The 20,808-nt window shown below is 43.2% G+C and overlaps 1 protein-coding gene across 11 annotated transcripts in view; it reads left to right on the top strand.

Annotated features, from left to right (window-relative positions):
* Window positions 1-20,110, top strand: part of PPP1R12B (protein phosphatase 1 regulatory subunit 12B) — a 243,447-nt gene extending 223,337 nt beyond the window's left edge. For 5 of the 11 annotated variants that reach the window (XM_032288758.1, XM_032288757.1, XM_032288761.1 and 2 more), the window contains 3 exons: window positions 998-1,048; window positions 6,523-6,703; window positions 12,412-12,502. In XM_032288758.1, coding sequence (XP_032144649.1) covers window positions 998-1,048; window positions 6,523-6,657 — 186 coding nt within the window. In that variant the 3' untranslated portion in view covers window positions 6,658-6,703; window positions 12,412-12,502. Of the gene's footprint in view, window positions 1-997; window positions 1,049-1,207; window positions 5,683-6,522; window positions 6,704-12,411 lie in introns of those variants that run through there. The other 6 variants (XM_032288759.1, XM_032288762.1, XM_032288769.1 and 3 more) reach the window with 3 other exon arrangements.
* Window positions 20,111-20,808: the final 698 nt, after the last annotated feature.

Genomic DNA, 20,808 nt, shown 5'->3' on the forward strand with positions numbered 1-20,808 from the left:
ACACACACACACACACACACACACACACACACACACACACACACACAGAGAGAGCAAGGTCTCTTTACCCTTTTTATCGCCTTCAACAAAATGGAAGCTTTCAGTGGGACCCTCTGCCATTGACTTAGATCTTACAACTTGAAACATGAGTCAACACAGGCTTTCACTCATTTTGACTGAGGGGAGGATTTCTGGTTCAATTGCTGACTTACTTCCAACTGTACTCAGAATATTATTCTGGGATTTTACATTCTTGGATTGGGAAAATTCAATTAGATTTATTGATGGACCCTAGCTTTGATTTGACCCTAGGGATATAATACGTTCCCATCTGTCCTGTTGTTGTCTGTTTAATTTGGAAAGCAGCTAAGTTTTACATTTTATTCCTTTGGCCTGTAACCAAACCTCCTTGGTATCCCATCTGATCAAAAACTCCTCATTGGGTTCAGGCTAAACCAAGAGTCAGACGCTGGGAAAGAAAAATGGAGCAGGAGAAGAGTACTACAGGGGGAGGGAAAAAACCAAGGGGAGAGATGCTGTTTCGTAGACAATAATGTCTACTTCCCAGCTCACCATCTGTTCCCCATCATGAGAGAAGCAGTTTCCTAGGAATTTAGGGAGAGTGTTACTGAAGATAGTGATGCTTTTTTGATAATAGATAGCAGGGGCCCTAGTCACTTGCAGACATTTGAAATTCTATGAAATCTTCAACCTGCACACATAACTGAGTGTCCTGGTCCATTTGCATATTAGCAAGTTGCATCTCCATTATCTACTAATTTTATGATAGGAGATTTTGATAATGTGATTTTTATCGGTGAGGTAGCTCCATCCCACAAGTGGCAGGATCAGATAGTGCTCAAATCTCCTGAGTAAGGTTCGTCGGCAGATGAACCCTTTGACCATGAATCTGCTGATCACACAGGAGCTGAGAGGCAGCATTTTTACTCCCTTCTGAATTCAATAAATGTTCAACAGTCTCATTGTTCCTATACAGGAGAGGCGAGCCTTGGAGCGCAAAATGTCAGAAATGGAGGAAGAAATGAAGGTATGAAGAGATTTTCTTTCTCTTTGTATGTCTGTTCTCTGAATGCCTGCCCAGACTTCATATTTGAGCATAGGCCTCCCTACTCCAGATTTCACTACAAACTCCATACCTGTAAGAAATGTGTAAAAAACTGAGCATCTCTCCTCAACCATTTCCTAGGCTCTCTCAGCTCACACAATATCCACTGAGGCCACCTTAAGGGCCTCCTAGGAAAAAATGCTGCCTTTGGTTTAAGGAGAGATCTTGGCAGGCCGGAAACAAACTTGAATTGAACTTTTAAGGCTTTTCAAGCAATATCTTCACCTCTAGAAGGTAAATGAGAAGGCTAGAACACGTTTTCCAGCTCTGGTAGCCTCCCTTTAGGTGCCTAGGAAAGCCTGAGCATGGGCATAGGCTTTCCTCCCTGGTACCTCTCCCAACCCATCCCTTTGCTGGGAAGAACACATATTGAATCATTCTGCAGCAGAATGAAAATGTATTCACATATTGATTTCCTGGCCCAGTCCATTTCCTCTGAAATATTCAAGGATGCTTGGCACTTTCCCACTAGAATAAGCTCATGCCACTAGATACACTTCACAGCTCACTACTTTCCTTTCTCTCCTCACCATGACCTGCTGTGACCATCACCTCCATTAGCCACTTTAATAGACAACTGTCATCCTGGGCAGTTTTGAGTGCTAAGAACTGGAAATCTACCCTAAGGAGTCAATTTGCTGCCATGGAAGACAGTGGGGTGGGGGGAGGGGAAGATGGTGAAAGGGGGAAGGTGGATAGAGAGCTACAGGGAACATATTGCTGGTCAGGGTAGCCACGTGGAGATGACTTTGGAACATCTGATTCCTGCAATGTATGATGCCACGTGCCCACAGTTACTTAGCACCTGCTCAGCTTTTTTCTTTCTTCAAGGATCTTATTTTACCAGATACATGATGTCTCTTTTGGTGAGACGGGTTTCTTTGGCTGGGAAGCCGAAGCCCTGGGATAGTATTAGGCATATCCCCAAATGTGTTTCTATGAGTAGGCATCCCTAATATGCCATTTGGGAGAGACATTTATTGTTCCAGTGGCCTGAAGAGGTTGGTTATTTACTGGGAAAAAAAAAATTTTAAGATCCGTTGCAGTTTTAATTTACACCAGATCTGGTGCTTGTAATCCATCCTGTTACTCTGTAATTCCAGAATGAAGGGGAAATGCCGAGCCTTGCTCCTGCATTTCTTACCACCATCCAAGGCTGTAACTGTAACATTCACATAGAATTTTAAGCAATACCTGCTTATATCTCAAACACTTTAAATCTTCCAAGTTGATTCAAAGCAGCAAGAAATAGAAATCATGAATAATTGATTCTCCTGAAATGGTAGAACAGTAAGCCCTAACACCTAAACTTCTCCATCTTCTGATTTTTTCAAATGCGCCTTACTACCACACAGAAGTATTCTCTCCCACTTAGAGCAATGAGTTATTAGAGATGACCAGTTCCTTTCTATTTTTAAGAGATGGAGTCTCACTATATTGCCCTGGACTTGAACTCCTGGGCTCAAACGATCCTTGCATCTCATCCCCCCAATTAGCTGAGACTACAGACACATGCCACCACACCCAGTTGAGCTAACCATTTCTTGATGAATGAATACGTATCTGCAGCTCCTTGTTGCATGGAGGCTCCTCCATTTTTGACACCTTCTGAGTTATACCATATGAGCTCTGCTGTTAGGCAACTGTCAGTGTTGCTTATTAAGAAATGGCCTAAATGCTGATCTAGAGCATGTTATTAAGGCCAAAGCTGGAACCTTCCAAGGAGTACCTCGGAGCCGAAAGCCATCCTCCACCCACAGTCATGGGTCTTTGTCTCACATCCAAGCAGGCCCACACATGAATACCCAGAAAGTGGTCAAATAGAGAAGTTGAGGCCCTTTCTTATTTCTGTTCCAATCCTAAATTGGGAATTATGAAAGCCCCTTTAGTGGTTCTAGTTGCTCTCAATTCTATAGGTTGAGATAGAGCTTACATTTTTTCTCTGTCTTTTTATACTATCAGTCTACGATTTCCTAAACTAGGTCATGAGTTCTTTTCTTTTCTCAATAGAGATTGTAAGATAGGAAACTGTTTGTTCTCCCCAGCCATAAGCCATTTGCCAGCAACTCTAAAATCAGTTGTTTAGATTACCAAGTGGAGCCAGATCATGACTGTTTAGTCCCCAAACCAATAGGTAAGCTGTGTTGAGACTGATTTTTTTTTTTTTTTAGTTAAAACATTCACTCATTCAGCCAGTTGTCCATTATTCTCTATTATCCATTACAAAGCCAAATGAAGAAGAAATGCCTATAAACTCTAAAGCCCCTAAACACCATGTGCTCAAGTCAAAGCCCAATACCAGATTTGCAGATCGTCCAGCACCCCTAGCGGACTAAGGTGGAGAAGCATCTGCACCTCTGCAGTCTCACCAGTTTTTTGTTTCTGCCTATGCCTACTTGAAGGTGAAAACTTCAAATATACAGATATATAAAAATGATAAAATTGGTATGACTGGCCCTAAAAGAGTCTAAGAAAATGCTTGTTTAACCCTCAAGCTCTTCATTCAGACTATGGTTTATGGTGACCAACATTGCTAGAGTGATTAGTGGCAAAAATCTCTCTGTACTAGGTAGCTGGCCAAAGGTACAGGTAACTGTCTTGCTGAACTGGGACCTAGTAGAGCTTGGGGCCAGTTGGTCATGCTTGTTGCATATTTATTTTGTACAGATGCTCAAATCTTCTTGGAGCAATCAGTAGGGAACAGTGGAGGGGGCTGATCTCTAGTAAACCCTTAAAAATTCAGTAGATTACTCAAGAAAAAAAAAGTGACTTCAGTCCTATTTTTCTAACTCTAGCAAATAAAGTACAAAGTCCAGGTGAAATGGGGGAACCATGAGATGGGCTAACCGAGATGTATATGTGGCTCTGTGGTTATGAGATGTGTTGTGCCTTTCTGGCTTTTTATTGGCAAGGTAAGTATTTATGAATTCTCCCCAGGAGAAACTCCACCCAGATCCTGGATTGGAGTAGGATTATATGCCAACTCCTGACAGGTGTGCATGTCAGTATGAGCTGTGCCAGGCCTGCACCTGGTTGGCCCACATCAGATGTAATTACTTTTCTACTGCATCCTCCATTCAGCATCAGCCTCCTTGCCAGACCTTCTCCCCTTCCTTTCCTAGGTGTTTGCATGAGAAGGACCAAGCAACGAATTACCTTTTAGATTGGTCCTGGAAGTTTTATTTTTCTCTGGAAAGGTTACTAGCTGACCCTGCTCCTTAGCCCTGCCCTTGCCCATCCTGCGCTGGGCCCTGCTATCCTCTCCTCCTTGCCTTGCCATGTTTTCAATACGGCTTCCTATAGAACATTCCACCAGATTGTTTCCTGCCTCTCTCCCTCATTCTGATAACTTGCAAATTCTTTCACCTCGATCTGCTTATCCTCACTTGTTAGATTGAGTTGCTTTCATCATTCATGTCTTTAATGTTATTCTCTGGGAGGCAAGTACCACTTCGTACAATGACAATTATTTGACAATGATTATGTTGAAAACTTTGGTCCAGTGTCAACACCAAAGAAGGGTGAGAGCCAGGACTTTCCACTGGTTTTTAAATTTGGTCCCTGCCCGTTGCTTTAATCTTTTTCATGTGCCGTACCATGATCCTCCTCCTCTGTCCTCTCCATGGCCAAGATGCTTACAGTGGGCAAAGAAGATTGGCCAGTCCTCACCCTCCAATTGCTCTATGGGACAGTTTGGCTAGCCTACCTTTTTTCCAAGGAAATCGTTCTCTCTCTTTGGGAAAAGAGAGATTCAGCAGTTTGTCTCTGCTTGTTTTTCCTTTTCACTGTTTTCCCCCTTCATGCTCCCTTTCATTTTCTTGCTTCTTTACTCCCAAACAACTGTGACTGCACTAATCTTTCATTTCTATCCTTCTCATCACATAGATTTGAGAGACTTTTCTCTGATACCTGGCCACCTTTTTATAGTCATTATAACTCACAAAACTCTCCATCCTCATCTATGAAACCCCATTCGCATAAAAAAATCATTATTCTCCTCCCAAAGAACTGATGGTCTTAGTTTCAGGGGCAGTCCAGATGACTACTTAGGAAGGACAGTAGCAGAGTCGGCAGGCCTTTGATATAATTCCATTTATTAAAGTCTTTAAATGTCTTATGGAATATGTGGTATTAGGAAGAATGTCTGTGAGCTGGTTATTTTGTTCACTTGTGACAGTGACAGACAAAGCTGGACTAGCACATTGGTCCAGCTAATTTCATTATCAGTGGGCATTTATGGTTTCTCCAGCTTTCGTGCACAGCTGTAATTTCCAGAGTATGAGTCTGTTTATGAGCACCTTTAAGCAGCTCTCAAACTGCATGAACTGAAACAAAGAAAGCACGGTTAGCTGTGAATTTAGTGATGCAAATAATCATATAGCAGGTCAGAGACAGGTTAGCAGTTTTTGGATCCTGGAACAGTCTCTCTGGACTTCAGAGGAGAACAGGGTTAATGAAACTTCCTACAAAGCAGGCTAGAGGACCACCCAGAGAGCTGGCAGTTCCTTCTTATTTTGGTATGTTTCACTTCAACCTTCTAAACAATACATGCCCCATACCAAAAAATACTTAAATAATAGGCCTCTCTTTTATTTTCCTTGTTTTGTTTTTTAAAATAAAAAAATGAGGCCAGGTGCAGGGGCCCACACCTGTAATCCCAGCACTTTGGGAGGCTGAGGCAGGAGGATTGCTTGAGCTCAGGAGTTTGAGGCCAGCTTGGGCTGCATGGCAAAATCCTGTCTCTACAAAAAATATAAAAATTAGCCAGGTGTGGTGGTGCATGCCTGTAGTCCCAGAGACTTGGGAGGCTGAGGTGGGAAGATGGCTTGATCCTGGGAGGCAGATGTTTCAGTTTTATGCCACTGCACTCCAGCCCAGGTGACAGAGTCAAATCCTGTCTCAGATAAATAAAGTGAGGGTAGGGAGCTGAGTATGGGGGGAAGATTAGAGGAAGGGAGAGAGAAAAGGGCAGCAGCTAGATTTAGGAATACACCAAGTCGTCAGCTCTAATCTCAGTCAGGATGAAGGTTACCTGAAGCTATGTCTCAACCACGTTAATTTGGTTCAGAAGGCCCCAGACCACATGCTGGGCTTTCATTCCCAAAAGCAGTCCATATGTGCTTTTTGAGAGCCTGGTGGTTATGTGCATATGGCATATTTAGATCTTAGCCAAGAATCAGACACAGCTCTCCCTCCCTGGTGCTTTTCTCCATCATCCTTCTGCCTGCCCCCCGTTTGCTCCATGACTCCTGCATTTCTCATTTCCTTTCTTGCATGCAAACTAAAAACAAAAACAAAAAGTCACGTGATTTCTTTGTCCTACTTTTCTCTCCTCTGGTCTGTCTTGTCTCTCTCTGTCTTGTCTGTCTGTCCTTTTCATGTCTCACTTTCTACAGAACCTCCACCAGCTAAAACAGATTCAAACCTTGAAGCAGATGAACGAGCAACTGCAGGCTGAGAACAGGGCCCTGACCCGAGTGGTGGCCAGACTCTCGGAGTCCATCGAGTCCTCGGATACCCAGGAGCTCTAGTTCTTGCCCCTCCTCTTCACCTCACTTCCCTCCTCCACTACTCCAGGCAGGTTCAGTCTTCTTGTTGGTCCCAGAAGCTCTGTGCTCATTCCCTCCATCAGAGCTTCCATATGCAACTTCCTGTAAAGCCTGGTTATCTGCAGATGGAAGCAGCCAGGACTGAGGTCATAGAATGGGACACACCAGCCTAGGTCAAGGGAGGCAGCGAGAGAGACCTCAACTGGGCTACCAGTATATTCATTTGGTAAGGTTACCACATTACCTCTGTTTCCCTAGAGATTGAATATGAATTTGTCCACTCAGCTACACATAGGTATACACATGTATGTGCATACACCTGTGTACGTACACATATACATATTTCATTGTGGGGGGGGCGTTGCCAAATGGAGATCAGTCTTTCTTAGCCAATAACAACCCAAGTGCAACCCACTCCCCTGGAGCAACTGGAGTTGGGCCTTGGGTAACCGAGGGCAGAGGCTCTCAATCTTGGCTGCAAGAAACATCTGGGAACTTTTAACATATACCAGTGTCTGGGTCCATCCCCAGATGGTCTGGGTTGAGACTCAGGCATTAGTATTTTTTCAAAGCTCTCCTGCTGATTCTTCTATACAACTGTGGTTAAGAACCACAGCCCTTTGGATACCAGGCAGTCCTCACTACAGCATTACTGATGGAGAGGACTAAAACTCAAGGTTGGAGCTATGGCTGCCCAGCTCCACTACCAGCAAAAACACTCTCCATCCCACTATTCAAGCAGAATTAGATAAGCATTCTTTGCCTCCTTCTTTCAGAAGTGTTTGCTTTCTTCTCCCTCCTTAGTAGGCATCTCTCTCATTCCCGTCACAAATCTCTGGGCCCTAGGGATGTGGCCCTCCCTGCCCTTAGAGTGTGGGCTATGAGGCAGAACACAGCCTATATAAATGAGACCCTTATGGAGCCAGGCCCCCCCTAATGGGGCCAACTTTGCAAAGGAGATGGCAGGCAGTGGAGCAGAGAGCAGGGATTTATTTTCAACTGAGAACCAAAAATGTGCTTGGCAAACTGGAGCCTTTCCCTGGCTCTGGATCTGAAAGACAAGCTCACAAGACACCTGGTTTTTCTATCTCAAGATGGTATGATGGGGTCACCACTCCTCTGAGATGAATTTTTAATTGTCAGCAGCAATCCAATTAGTCCTGACCAGGGCCTGTTCTTTCTTTTAGCCTATTTTGCTTTTACCTTCAGGGTTAGTAGCTGGCAGCTAATATCCACTAGAACTGAATCAGCCTAATTATCATAGGGCTGAGCTAATATCCTACTGCAGATGCTAACACAGGCAGAAAAAAGATTGAAAGGGAAGTCCTACCATGACCTGGCTGTAAGCAGCCACTGGTAGGTCCAGACTCCATGCTTTAAAGTTAGCCTGAACATTCCTGGAAAATTTTACTTAGGGTAAACTAGGGACCCCCCCCCCCCAGAAGATATCCAGTTATTTTCATTTTTGCAAGATAGTATAGGATCTGGGGCAAAACTAGACCTCATGCTTTTAATAGTTAATAACCTTAACAGTTGTCATTTATTAAGGCCTGTGCTGAATGCTTTATATAGTTTTTCTCATTTATTCCCCAAAACAATCATTGTACAAATGAAAAAAAACTGAGTCACAGATTAAGTAACTTGCCCAAGGTTACTCTGAGAGTGAGTGGTAGAACCAAAATTCAAACCAAATATGTCACTTTCCAGAGTGCAAACTTTTCACCACTGTAATATAAACTGTCTGCATATTTGGCACAGTTTTCACCGTTTGTTAAACATATGGCCCAAGCAATGCAAGAAGGGTCTATTGAGCAACTACACTGTGCCCCAGCATTGCAGCTGAGGGAGGAAGGGCAGCACTCTGCTTTCTCAGTACTTCCCTGGCTGAAGTCACTTCCCAGTGACTTCCTTCTTAAAGCCTAACTTCTAAAGAGCCATCTACCTACGAAAAGATTATGCTATTGTAAATAAAGCATTGCCTGGTATATGACCATAGCAAGTTAGGAAACTGTGACCCACCAGTATAGCCCATAAGCCACACAGATAGTCAAAAAAGAAATCAAAAAAAAAGAATAACATTTTATGACATATTAACATGAACATTATATGGAATTCAAATTTCATGACATATTAACATGAACATTATATGGAATTCAAATTTCAATGTCCAAAATAAAAGTTTTATTGGAACTGAACCATACTCATTTGTTTACATATTATCATATGTCTACGGGTGCTTTTGTGCTACAAATGCAGAACTGAGGAGTAGCCACAGAGATTATTTGACCTGCAAACCCTAAGATACTTATTGTCTGGTGTTTTACAGAAAAACCTTGCCGATTCTTGCCAGAAGGAAGGATAACTAAGCCAAACTGGCAGTGCGATCAAGAGATTTTTCTCTACCTTTTTTATTTTTTTAATAGTTCCGGGAAAAATCATCTTATCTCAGCATGTAGAGCAAGCCACTTACCAACAGAATACCAGTGGGGATTCCCTTCCCACTTTCCTTGTAGTTAGAAGCAAGACAGCTCATGCAAGACTCATCCTGAGTCCCCCTCAACCTGCGGATAGCCTTCTCCTAGGTCTCAGAAGCTTTAAGACCCCTATACCCTTTTCCTCTTAAACACATTCCCCATCAAACACTGTAAGAAGTAATCGTTGAGAAAATGTGTACTTAATTGTATTTGCCCAGGATATCTTTTTTTTTTTTCCTTTCTAGGTTTCTTTTTTGCTTTTAATAAGCCAATACTATAAGAGCACCATTTCAGCACAACACAATCTTTTGTGAAGTAAGGGATTTTAGTTGAGATCTATGAAAATAGTTTACATGGGAAAGAGGTGTCGAGTGCTGTCAAGAACAGCTTTCTTTCTAAAATGAACCTGTAACTTTCCAACAACCTTCAAATGCACAGAAATCTTAGTTACCATCCTCTAGTATTAGACATAAGTGGAGCCGGGAGAGTCTCAGGAATACCAGTGGTAGCCCTGGGGCCAGCCAGGGAAGTGACAGGGTGGCCTTCACTGTTCAGATATGGTTTATAACAGTGAAGGCAGTATTGCCATAAGAGGAATTGAAACATTGTAAATCTACTCTGTGCATCTGCCATTTAGGTGTCCAGGATATCTTTAACACCAAATTGTGATAAGCTGGGAACTTAAAAATTAAGAAACTAAGATCCAGAGAGTTAAAATGATAAAGCCTTGTTAAACTTCATATTTATGTCGTACTTTCACATATGTTCTTATTTAACCATCTTTAACTTCAAGTGGCTATCAGATAACACTGTTCATTTACCTCTCTCCCTTCTGAACTTGAAATTTGTGAGGCTTTTCTCCCCTTGATTTCTACATTCCACTTCTTACACTTTTTGCCACTCCCTTTAGATGTCAATTATAGCACGTTGCAGCTGCAAAACTGCCTTGTCCAATTTTTTTTTCAAGGAATCGAGTTCTTAATGTGGAAATAAATCACCAAAACTCTACAAGACTCTACAAGTTGTTTATACATTTTTTAAAGGCAGCTTAGATTTGATGAGCTGTTAAACAGTGAAATGTAATCCATTGCCATATATAGCTTCTTCCTACCTATGGAATCCTATTATGGAAATGTGGCTTTCACACTCTCACTTATACCCAAGCTGCAGCCCCAGGATGGGGCATTAAAGAGCAGAGGGAACATGGAAACATGAGGCCACCCTGGGCTTTTTCTAAAAATCTCATTGAAATGAGTTTCCAAGCTCTCAGTCAGGTACAGGGCTACAGGGATAGAGGAATGAAGGAGAGGGCAGCTAGAGCTGCTTTGATTAAATCAGAGGTGGGAGGCCAGGGTCAAAGGACTGCAACTTTATTTTGATATTTTCTGGATTAAAGTCTTCTTGATAAAGCTTGCAGACTATTTGCCTGCCCTCCCATAGTCATGAGAAAACTCACAGTGATTGTAGGAATACTCAGTATCACAAAGCTCATTATGTATGTCAACAAACTTCCACATCTGTTACCTCCTGTGAGCCTCACAGAGTCCCTACCATATGACAGAGTAGGACAGGGACTATTGTTCTTATAAAGGTACAAAAATAGAAGCAGAGAAGATGAGTGATTTGCCTAAAGTAATAGATCAGTCGTGGCAAAGGCAAGACAATGCTGGAATTTCCGTTTCTTCAAACATTTTTGATGTTTTGTTTTCCATCCCGCATGTAGTAAAAGAATGATCTTTGGAGTCAGGCACATTGGGGTTCAATATTAGCTTTGCTGGGTGCCTTGAACTAGTTATGGGACTTTTCATTTCCCCATTTGTAGAAATCAGGATAACAACTGTATCATAGTCTCATGAGGCACTAAGGAGACCCTCTAGCACAGTGCCGTCCACATTATAGACATTCAGTAATTTTATTTTCCTGATACAAATTATTTATGTATCTGTGATGCATATATGTGTACATACACATATATTTATATAATTTAACCTATATTCCCTGAGAGATCAAGGAAACATTATATTCCTTAAGGCACAGTTAGATCTCCCAAGTGGTTAGTAGCAGAGCCAGAGCTAGAACTAAACAGGCCTCATAATACCTCAGCCCAGGTCACCCTTTAATGGGGGCATTACCTGCCCCTGGGGTCCTATAGGTTTAAATGACTAGTCAAAGGACACCTGTATTGAACAGATACAGATATAGATTTCTGTAGCCTGCAGAGTGGCAGTGTACTTAACCTTCTATCCTAAATTGCTCTTGCTGCTGGTGGGACCCACATATAAACTGTACCCTTATCAACATCCCATTAGGATTTTTCAGATGCACAGCATACTGTCAAAAGTGCCTGATCATGTAACAAAGACTTGGACTTCCAGGACGGAACTTGAGGTTATTAGTTTTCCTTTGTTTCACAAGAAGACAACAGTATGTATAATGTTCCAAGATGGCAGAACTGACAAAATTGAGTTTCCACTCCATCCCCTGCCCTACAAGCATCTATTTCTGTGAATTACAATGCCATCCCCTAAAACTGCTGATAAGGCCTCTGGGTATCCTTTGGTGACTATCAGTGGGGAGCTTTGGGGAGGATTAAATACATACCTAGTGTTCAATGTGCCTCACAGCTCTGTGACTGTAAGTTTTCTGAGTTTTAATGGCTGATAGTGGATGTGTGTAGTATGACCAGTGAGAATTTGGTGGATTATTCACCAAACGCACAGTGGACCTTAAATCATCTTGTGCATATAGCAGTAAAGCCAAGTGCTGCCTCTCTGGCCCGCACTCTTGTTTTTGATGAGATGTGAAGCAGTATCCTCCTTTAACTTTTCTAGTTGACCACCACCCCCTTTCTGAATTCTTTCCCTATGTCCTCACCAGCCCATTTTGGCTCTCTCCCCAATTTCTTTAGACTAGGGGTGAGTTCAAGGGCAGGAGAAATTGAAAGTGGTTACTGACTCAATAGAACGAAAGGATATACAGTGTGGAACGGGAGATCTGCATATGAAGAAATAAGATATTACTGCTAAATATGCCAGCTCAAAAGATGGAGGGGTTATAGTCTCCCTAAAGATTAACATTACCAACTCAGTAAATAAGAAGATGATTGAAGGGAATGTCATCCCTGGGAGAAGGGACCATGAGAGTTTATTTGACACAATGTCTCAGAAGGCCCTGCTCACCAGGCTGGCCTGGTCTGATCAAGGAGGGCAAAGGAGGAGATCCTGCCAGGCTCTAACTCACCTTTCCCTCTGTCACCCTACAGGTGTTAACAGAACTGAAATCCGACAACCAGAGGCTGAAAGATGAAAATGGTGCCCTCATCAGAGTCATCAGCAAACTGTCCAAATAGGCTAGGCTCCAGAATTATGAGGAAGGAAAAGGACAGCATTTGCTGCCTCCACCCTCTTTCCAGTCCTTGCCTTCCAACCAAACGAAATGGATGTTTTGGTGGAAGGACACTTCTAACACCCTTTTCAGTCACCTCTGTACACCCTACATTTTCTCTGCACTCTCAATGCCCTGTTCTTCCTACACCCCTATCCCAAGTTTTATGACAGTTTTAATTGAAGCATGATTGTGATCATTCGAGCCATCTGGAGAGTGCTCTGGGGAGTACACCAGGCTCAGCTGTGGACCCCTCAACTTCCTGCTGCTCAGCTGCTTTGTCCACATTGGATTTGGTCCAAACATGTAAGGCTTCTACCCAAATCAGTATCCTTCAGCTTTTTACATTGACTTAGTGTCCTCTGATACAGGCGATTCTTGTGGTAGCCACGCCAGGATCCTGACTGAGGTGCCAAGAGCAACAGCAGGATGTTGAGTTGATCATTGGATGGTCTCTGGAGCTGTTAGAGTCCAAGGTGACAGTGGCTGCATCGAGGCGTTCTATTCTTCTTCACCTCTCAGGAACTGACTTAATGGTATTTTTTCTATCAACACCCCAGTACTCCCTGATTAATTTTAACCCTTCTTTCTCCCTCATACCTAGTCCTTTCTCCAAGGCGCAAATGGCCCTGGCTTCATTTATTCCTTTGCTTTCTGTCCTTGTATTTTTTTTTTTCTCCTCACTCTCCCACCCCCTCACTCAATGGTGTAAAATCTAGGACAGAGCACCTGACTTCAGTTGTCCTTGTCCATTGTGGGAAATCATTATTCTGGAGACAAGAAAATCATCACTCTGGTGCCTTGGTGGCAGCACCACTGCCCCCTCCCTAAAAGCCAGACCATGGCATAAGTGTCAGCTCATTGTTTTCATCTCCCACTTATCTTCCCCCTGCAAAGTGATTTTCTTTGTAAAAAAAAATCTGGGCTCTGAATACCCTATTGTGCCGCCCTTCCTTGACCTTGTTTTCCTCTCTTCACACTGACACCTGCTTCTAATGAGAAATGATGTCAGTGCAAGGAGGAATGAGAGGTGAGAAGGGGAGATGGTTGGGAGACGGACTAGGAAATGGAAGTAGGCTGGAAAGACACATACGGCAAAGTCAAGTATCTGAGGCCACTTGCAACATTGTGAGAAAGAAGATGTATGATAGCAGCCCATTAGGCTGTGAGAATCGTGGTGAATTTGATTATTTCCAATGGTTAGATTTAGGGGAGAGATTTACGTTCTTAGAAATTAATAGGGCAAACGGCACTTAATAGGGGTTTAATGGAATGAAGTACTTTTCAACCCAGTGACAAGAGTCATGGAAGTTTAGAGTGGAAAGGCCCGGAGGTCAGTAGGTCCAGCTTTCTATTATTCTGTCACAGGGACCCCTGCTACCGCAGCTTTGACCCATGGGCATGGTCAGGTAGCCTCTGGTGGCTATGCAATTATTACTCAAAAGTTAGGCAACTCTAATAATGAGAGAGTTTTTCCTAATATGTGTTGAAGTCTGCCTGTGGATTCTCCTTGTAGTCCAGATCTATCTGCAGCTCTTTAACAGCCCTTCAGATACGTACAGTGGGTGGTCTCCCCTCAGTCTTACTTTGAGCTGCCGTTACCCTGGTCCTAGTCCTTTCAGTTATCCCTCATATGGCATGCTTTTCTTACCTGTCACATCCTCCTCTAGACAAAACCAGCCTTTAAAAATATCATGCCCAGGCCTGGAGAGAATACTCCACAAATCCAGTGCAAAATTAAACCTTTAGTTCTTGATGATAACTTAGCATTAATACTTAAAGTATTTTCCTTTTGTAGGAGTTTTATCCCTGGGTTCATTTGAGTGTACAGGTCATTAAATCCTCATCATTTCAGGGTTGCCAACGATATTCGGTGTTTAGAGTGGTTCATTTCCTTAACATATACTACCTCTGTCTGTTAATTCCTTTCCTGACATGACGTGTAGCTCTCTATATGGCCCTCTGTCTGAAACATCATATGCCCTTTAAACTAGAAGCTGTAGCTCAAGATCCCAATTCCAGAACAGGAGATATGTTTCCTCTGACAAAACCCCATTTTTAGAGTATATAAAATTCTGTCTTCCATTTCCAACCATTTTTCAAGAGAAGCTGATACTCTCTTGAGACTTTGTATTATCATGGGAATACTGTAAGTTCAGTTCTCAGGGAATGCTAAATTAGAGTAGTAAGTTTTATATCTTTCACTATAAGCATTTCCTTCATTCTGGGAGAGGAAATCAACACAAGGTGTTGACTAATTAATTATCCTGGCACATTTTGAATATTGGGGAAGGAAGATCATACTTCTTAAGAAAATTGGATTACTAGGAATACATCTTTACCCCTTTCCACTCAATAGACCAGAGAAAGGGATTACAAAGAGTCCCGTCAGATCTGTTTGTGCCTTTCAAAAGTATTGGGGGCAGGTTCTCAAAACTCTTAGATTGGTGTTGTACCCCTGCCACTTCACACGGCCCTTTCATGTTAAAGCTCACTTTTCTTGCCAAAAAGTTTTCCTTGTGACAAGAAATTTGCCAGCTTTTCAATCTCAGGAATACTGGATTCTATGGCCAAGAACTCATGAAAATGTAAGCTCTCCTAGGTAATTTCAAGTACTTTCTCTTATGCAATTAATTTTAGATGAACTGATTTCTGGTCTATCTCCAGAGATAAAATAACCATTCTTTCACAACTGTATTGTCTGGAAGCCCAAAAAGGTGGTAGTTATAGGCCTTCTACTAACCAGCAGTTCTCTCTGGATACTGGCATCAGCAGGTCTCCCTTTTCTTGTGCTGCTTAGACAGGTACCTACCGCTAGCCTCTTCAGTGGCCACAATCCTCAGTCCTCACCTGCTGGTTTGGATACTGATGAGCACCCCAGGCAGCTCAAGCTGAATGAATAGCTGCAGACTTGGCCAACAACATGAGCTCAGGCCTATCACTTAGAGTCTTTACATGAAGTATCAGAATGGGGAAGAGAATGTTCTTGGTACAGCCTTACACCCTCTGTTTTCATTAATTTGTTATTTTTCAGAAACTGAGTCACACCTTTGGAAGTAATGATTTGGCCATTCCAGAGATTCTGTTGCTAAAGTTCGCCTGTTTGTCTTTCCAGGGCTGCTGACCCTTTTCCAGATAGCTCCAGAGTATGATGACCCCTAGCCCCATCCCAGTCTGTAGTGAAAGGGTTATGTGAATCTCAGGGTGTTGCCACTAAAGAATCTAAAGAATAGACATGCTTTGGGCTTACTCAGTGCACTAGATTCTCTAGTGGGCCATTGTCACTTGATGTTCCCTAGAGCTGCTGTGTCTTCCAGCTGCAGGATGTGTTTGCTTCTCTTCTGGGCTTTCCCTGGTTTCTGTCCTAGTTCCCACCCCAGGTTTAAGAACACTTAGATTCATTTATTGCTATCTGAGGCCACTAGTGAGATTTCAGATCTGTGTTTTGCAACATTTTACCCATTTCCCTTCCCCAAACCATGTTCTTATTAGATGGTTCCACTCAGGAGGCAAGGAAGCTAAAACTCATTGTCTGTGGATCCTACAAAAGTATGTGTGAATTACTGTTTCTCTACTAGGGGCATTTCATTGAGCCAAAGATGATGGAAGAAGAAACCTCAAAGCCATGTACTTTGTTAGGTGTCTGGATTTTTGTCCTCTTTGCAGCCTTTCGTAGCCACAGACAGACACTGTCTCCCCTCAGAGAAAGGCCAGTGTTTCAGTCCAGGCTACTGGTGCGTGTTGGCACTCATGAGGTGGGGCATGGGGTAAGCAGAAGAAGCCTGGAGAAGAGAGAACTATTTAAAGTGTCACCAGTTATTCAGCTTCCAGGCGGCTTTACACCTCAAAAGGTACAAAAAGGAAAAAGAAAGCATAAAGGATTCAGAATTTAAGCAAAAAGGAAAGGGAAACTACCAGATGAGGCACTGGTTCCACCGGAGCTTATCAGTGAGGTAACACTGCAGGAGGCCTGGTGTCCTTCCCTCAGAGATATCATCAGGGGTCCTCAGATCCCATTGTTTATGCCAGCACTGCACTTTAAGCACAGGGTTATCAGTCAGAGGTGGTGTAATTGGCCTAAATCTAGGCCCAGTGATTACTACAGATACCATACTCTATCACCCAGGCTGGAGTGCAGTTGTGTGATCTGCAGCTCACTGCAACCTCTGCCTCCCAGGCTCAAGCAATCCTCTCACCTCAGCCTCTCAAGCAGCTAGGACCGCAGGTCTGCACCACCATGCCCAGATAATTTTTGTGTTTTTTTGTAGAGACAGGGTTTTGCCATGTTGCCCAGGCTGGTCTCGAACTGCTGGGCTCAAGTGATCCACCTGGCTGGGCCTCCCAAAGTGGCAGGATTACAGACACAAGTTACCACGTCCAGCCCATCATATTGATTTTCAAGGCAGGGTCTAACCCCTCATAAGATGTGAGTTCTTCCGACACAATAAGCAAGGCAGCTTTGAGGACAGAAAAAAGCAATATAAAAAGATAAGGTCTTAGAACATCTGTATTCCAAGGCCATCCCTTCTTTTAGCCATGTGACTTTGGGCAGGTCACCCTCACTGTAAAATGAGGTTGGACTGGATAATTTTTATGTGCCCTTTCCTATTGGCTTAGAATTCCGTGATTTATTCATTCTTAGAAAGATCAGAATATTTCTTGGGATTTCTGCTTAAAAAATTCTAACCTCAAAAATCGAAGTGCAAAAATTTTTGTTTTCATCTGGTTTTAAAGCTGTTTAACATGAGCACATCAAGGCTGACTTCTCATCCTTGTTGGGAAGCGAATTTAATATTGCGGGTAATTGAATGCTGTTGCAATGGCTTTCCCTCCTAATGGCTTGGTAAGATTATTAAAGCCTGCAGAGGTGGAAATTGGAGCTCATGGGGAAATGGATAGAAACCAATTTGTTGCAAGCAGCCTTTGGACAAGTTGTTTTAATAGGAAATAGACCTGCTGCTTCATAGGTTTCCTCAACCACCTTTCCTCAGCTTTCTCAAAATGTGATCTACATTGGCTCTTCACACCCAAATAGCAGACCAACAGTTTTTCTGTTCAGCACCATCTGGTTCATTGTCTTGAACTCTGCCTTACAGCAGCAAGATAATTTTCCTCGATAAAAACCTCAATCTTGAGTTCCACTGAGCTCCTCCTCTGGATCCTGGACTATCAGAAGTAGGAAGTTCTGGTACTGTTCAAGATGGTCTTTCCTTCAAAGCAGGTCTGAAGAGGAGACTACCAAAGCAGTAAGTGTTTACAGACCCAGAGTCCACACAACCACATTGCATAGAACAGCACTTGGCCTCCGCAGGCTTCCTATAGGACTGGGTATAATTGGAGTGAAAGAGCAGAGACCCTGGAAGCTGCGATGGGAAGAAGGCAGAAGGCTCAGGGGCTTTGGACAAAGAATAGGGCGGAATCTGCAAGCACTGGGAAGGATTTCACAGAAGCAAAGCTTCGGCACACAGAGGCGAATTCTGTCTCTGTGGTGACTTCATCCCTCAGCAGCTGAGCAGAGATTTTAATCAGCTTCCTTAATGGGTATTGACACTGCTCAGGAAGCAGTAGACCCTATCAGGGACAGCTATTGATCTTTTGTGTTCTGATTAGATTGGAAAATAGATCAACTTCATTGTAGTCCAGGAACTGTTGGTCACAGCTACTAAGAATGAGGTGATTTCTGAGGGCTGAGAAAAAACGAGAATCTTGACCAGCAGCCAGCAGCTGCATGGTGAAAGAAGGTGCATTCACTTCTCCTTTGAGGGTTAGGGTTGAGGGCAAACATAGAACCCAGGGATGGCTTACAATCCAGTGTCCCGGAAGCCCTCCTTGTGGAGAACTGTAAGAGGTGGGTGTGTCTAAAGACAATACCATTAATGAATGTTCTGGCCTTACCTAAAAAGGTTTAGCAATTTGGGGATAACTCTTGCTTCTCACTTATGTGTGTTCACATGCACATTTATGAACCCAGAGCTTTTAAAATGAGGTCTGGCATACAGTTGATTAGAAATGAAAACTCAGAAACCAATTGTATCCTAGTATATTATTCTACTAAATCATATCTTTTGTTTTTCCCCCTCCCTTTTAATCCCCCAAAGGACCTATTTGAACCATTCCCCAATTCATCTGCTTATCATTTTGGACTGTGAATCTGCCAGAGTGATATTTTCTGTTATTTCTCCTCCAGATTTTTCCCTGATGTTTGCAATAAAGATTTACTTGGGTGGCCCTTTAAGGTGACATCAGGATGCTCTTATGTCCTTCCAGAATAAACATACACTTCACCCCTCCACATTCTTAATTCCTTGTTTTCCTCACTTGAAGCCAAGGGTGCTTTAGAGAGGTGGTTTTCCATGAATCAGCCAAGATTCCTGGAGAAGTTGAATATACCAACCACCACCACTGCCCCCTCTTCCAGTTTCAAAGCTCCCCGGCTATGCTAATGCCCCCTCAGAGATGAGGTTTGACTTGTAGGCCCATATGACTCCTCCATGTCCTGGGCAAGGAGACCATGGGTAGCCATGTCTGGTTTACTCTGTCCTGAGACTGTTTATAGCTTAAAACAGAAGTGTGTCTTCCCAGCACAAACTCTGTCAGCGCATCTGGTGGCAACAGCTCAGCCCATTCAAAGACCAAGGATTCAGAAAGGGCACACTGATAGTGGGGAGCCTCTTAAGAACCTCTAATGTTCTCCCAAAACCGGAGTTAAGGGTCAGAATGCAGATCCTGAACAAGGGACATGCTAGGGCCAGAAGTAGCTTGACTCTCGCCTAAGTATCTGTGCCTTTGCCTGTTCTTTCTCCCATTCTACTGAGCCTGGAACTGATTCCCACTTGCCTTCTAATGAAGAGAGGCCAGGTACAGAGAGTTTGGAGGAAAAAGACACCAGGAGGCAGGCTGCGGGGTTGGAGAGGGTTCTGAAAGGATGCAGCAATCCAGAATACCTCCTTTTCTAGCCAGCATCCCTTGAACTTCTGAAAGTTTGGGTCTACCACTGGCTGGCACACCAGGGCAATGATTTCCCTGAAGGAGGAAGAAATGTTTCACCCTTGCATTCTTCTTGGAGAAGATACAGCCTGTGCTTAGTTGAGTGGTTCATGCTCAGACTTTGGTGTGAACCACTCAACTTCATTCTTGTCTTTACCTTGACCTTGATCAACAGGGGTGAAAAGAACCACCGTGGTGTCTCCATGCCCTCCCATTTTAGTAGTAGCATTTTGTGTCTTTCCTCCACCCCTCACCTGAGTTCCACCAAGGTTAACGCATCAGATGTAACTTTTTCAGCTGAGTTGTATGATTGATTTTCAGTCCACTGTAAATACACCTGGGGTGGGGTGGGGTGGGGTTGGGGGTGTTTAGGAAGAGGAAGCCAGACTTGCTTTGTGAACTGAATGTATTTTTATGCAATTTTGAGTGGCCTTTCAACCCTAAGACGATTTTGTTTTACTGGTTGTTATTATATAGTATTGAGTATTCCGTGTTTGTTTGAAAGTTTGGGAATAATATTCACATCTATATGATGCCTGTAAACACAACAGTATTTATAAATGAGTAAATAAAATTGTGTTTTAACTTTGTGACTGTCTCCACAGTTCAGGGCACGGAATTTATAGAATTTCACATCTAGGAGAGCCTCTTCTGATTTTACATCCTCTTTACCATTGGTGAGGGCCTCACCCACCAGCCTCCTGCAGCTCCTGTCCACAGAGAGGCCCCTTCCCCAGGGACAGCCACAAGTGAGTCATGGCCACTGAGGTAAGGGTCTCTCATCAAGGAATTTCCTAAATGGAGTCAGGCCAAGGAGAAGCCTAGATTGGAGTTCAAAAGAACCATATGAAGATAAGGAGGTTTCAAGCTTCAAGTAACTAAGAGTATGGTTATTTCTTGGAAGACAGCAGGGCCAAGTGACAAGGGTGTTAAGCCCGTCCAGGTGAACACTAGCTACTGTAGTACATGGGAAAGCTGAGGTCTAGGGAGGTGGTGATTTCCTTGGGCTCATGAAAGTCTCCTGGCGTCACCCTTAGTCATCTGTTATGTACATAACAGTCCTCGTGAGGTCACTGTTTAATTTGGGAGATCCAAAACTGTTCTGTAGCTCCAAACTACAGAAGTTATTTGGGAGTTATTGAAGGTTAAATCCAAACTCAAAATGAAGGAGCCATACCCAGAGAGGGGCTGTTCAGGCTCACTGGCAGGGTTTGTATGTGGGTGGCCAGGTCTGACCCTAGGCAGCCAGGATTCGGATCTGGTTTCTCCAGCAAGCCCTGCCTCTGGC

This window comes from Sapajus apella, unplaced genomic scaffold (genome assembly GCF_009761245.1).
Source record: "Sapajus apella isolate SASKATOON/1434 unplaced genomic scaffold, GSC_monkey_1.0 scaffold22, whole genome shotgun sequence".
Taxonomy (NCBI): Eukaryota; Metazoa; Chordata; class Mammalia; order Primates; family Cebidae; genus Sapajus; species Sapajus apella.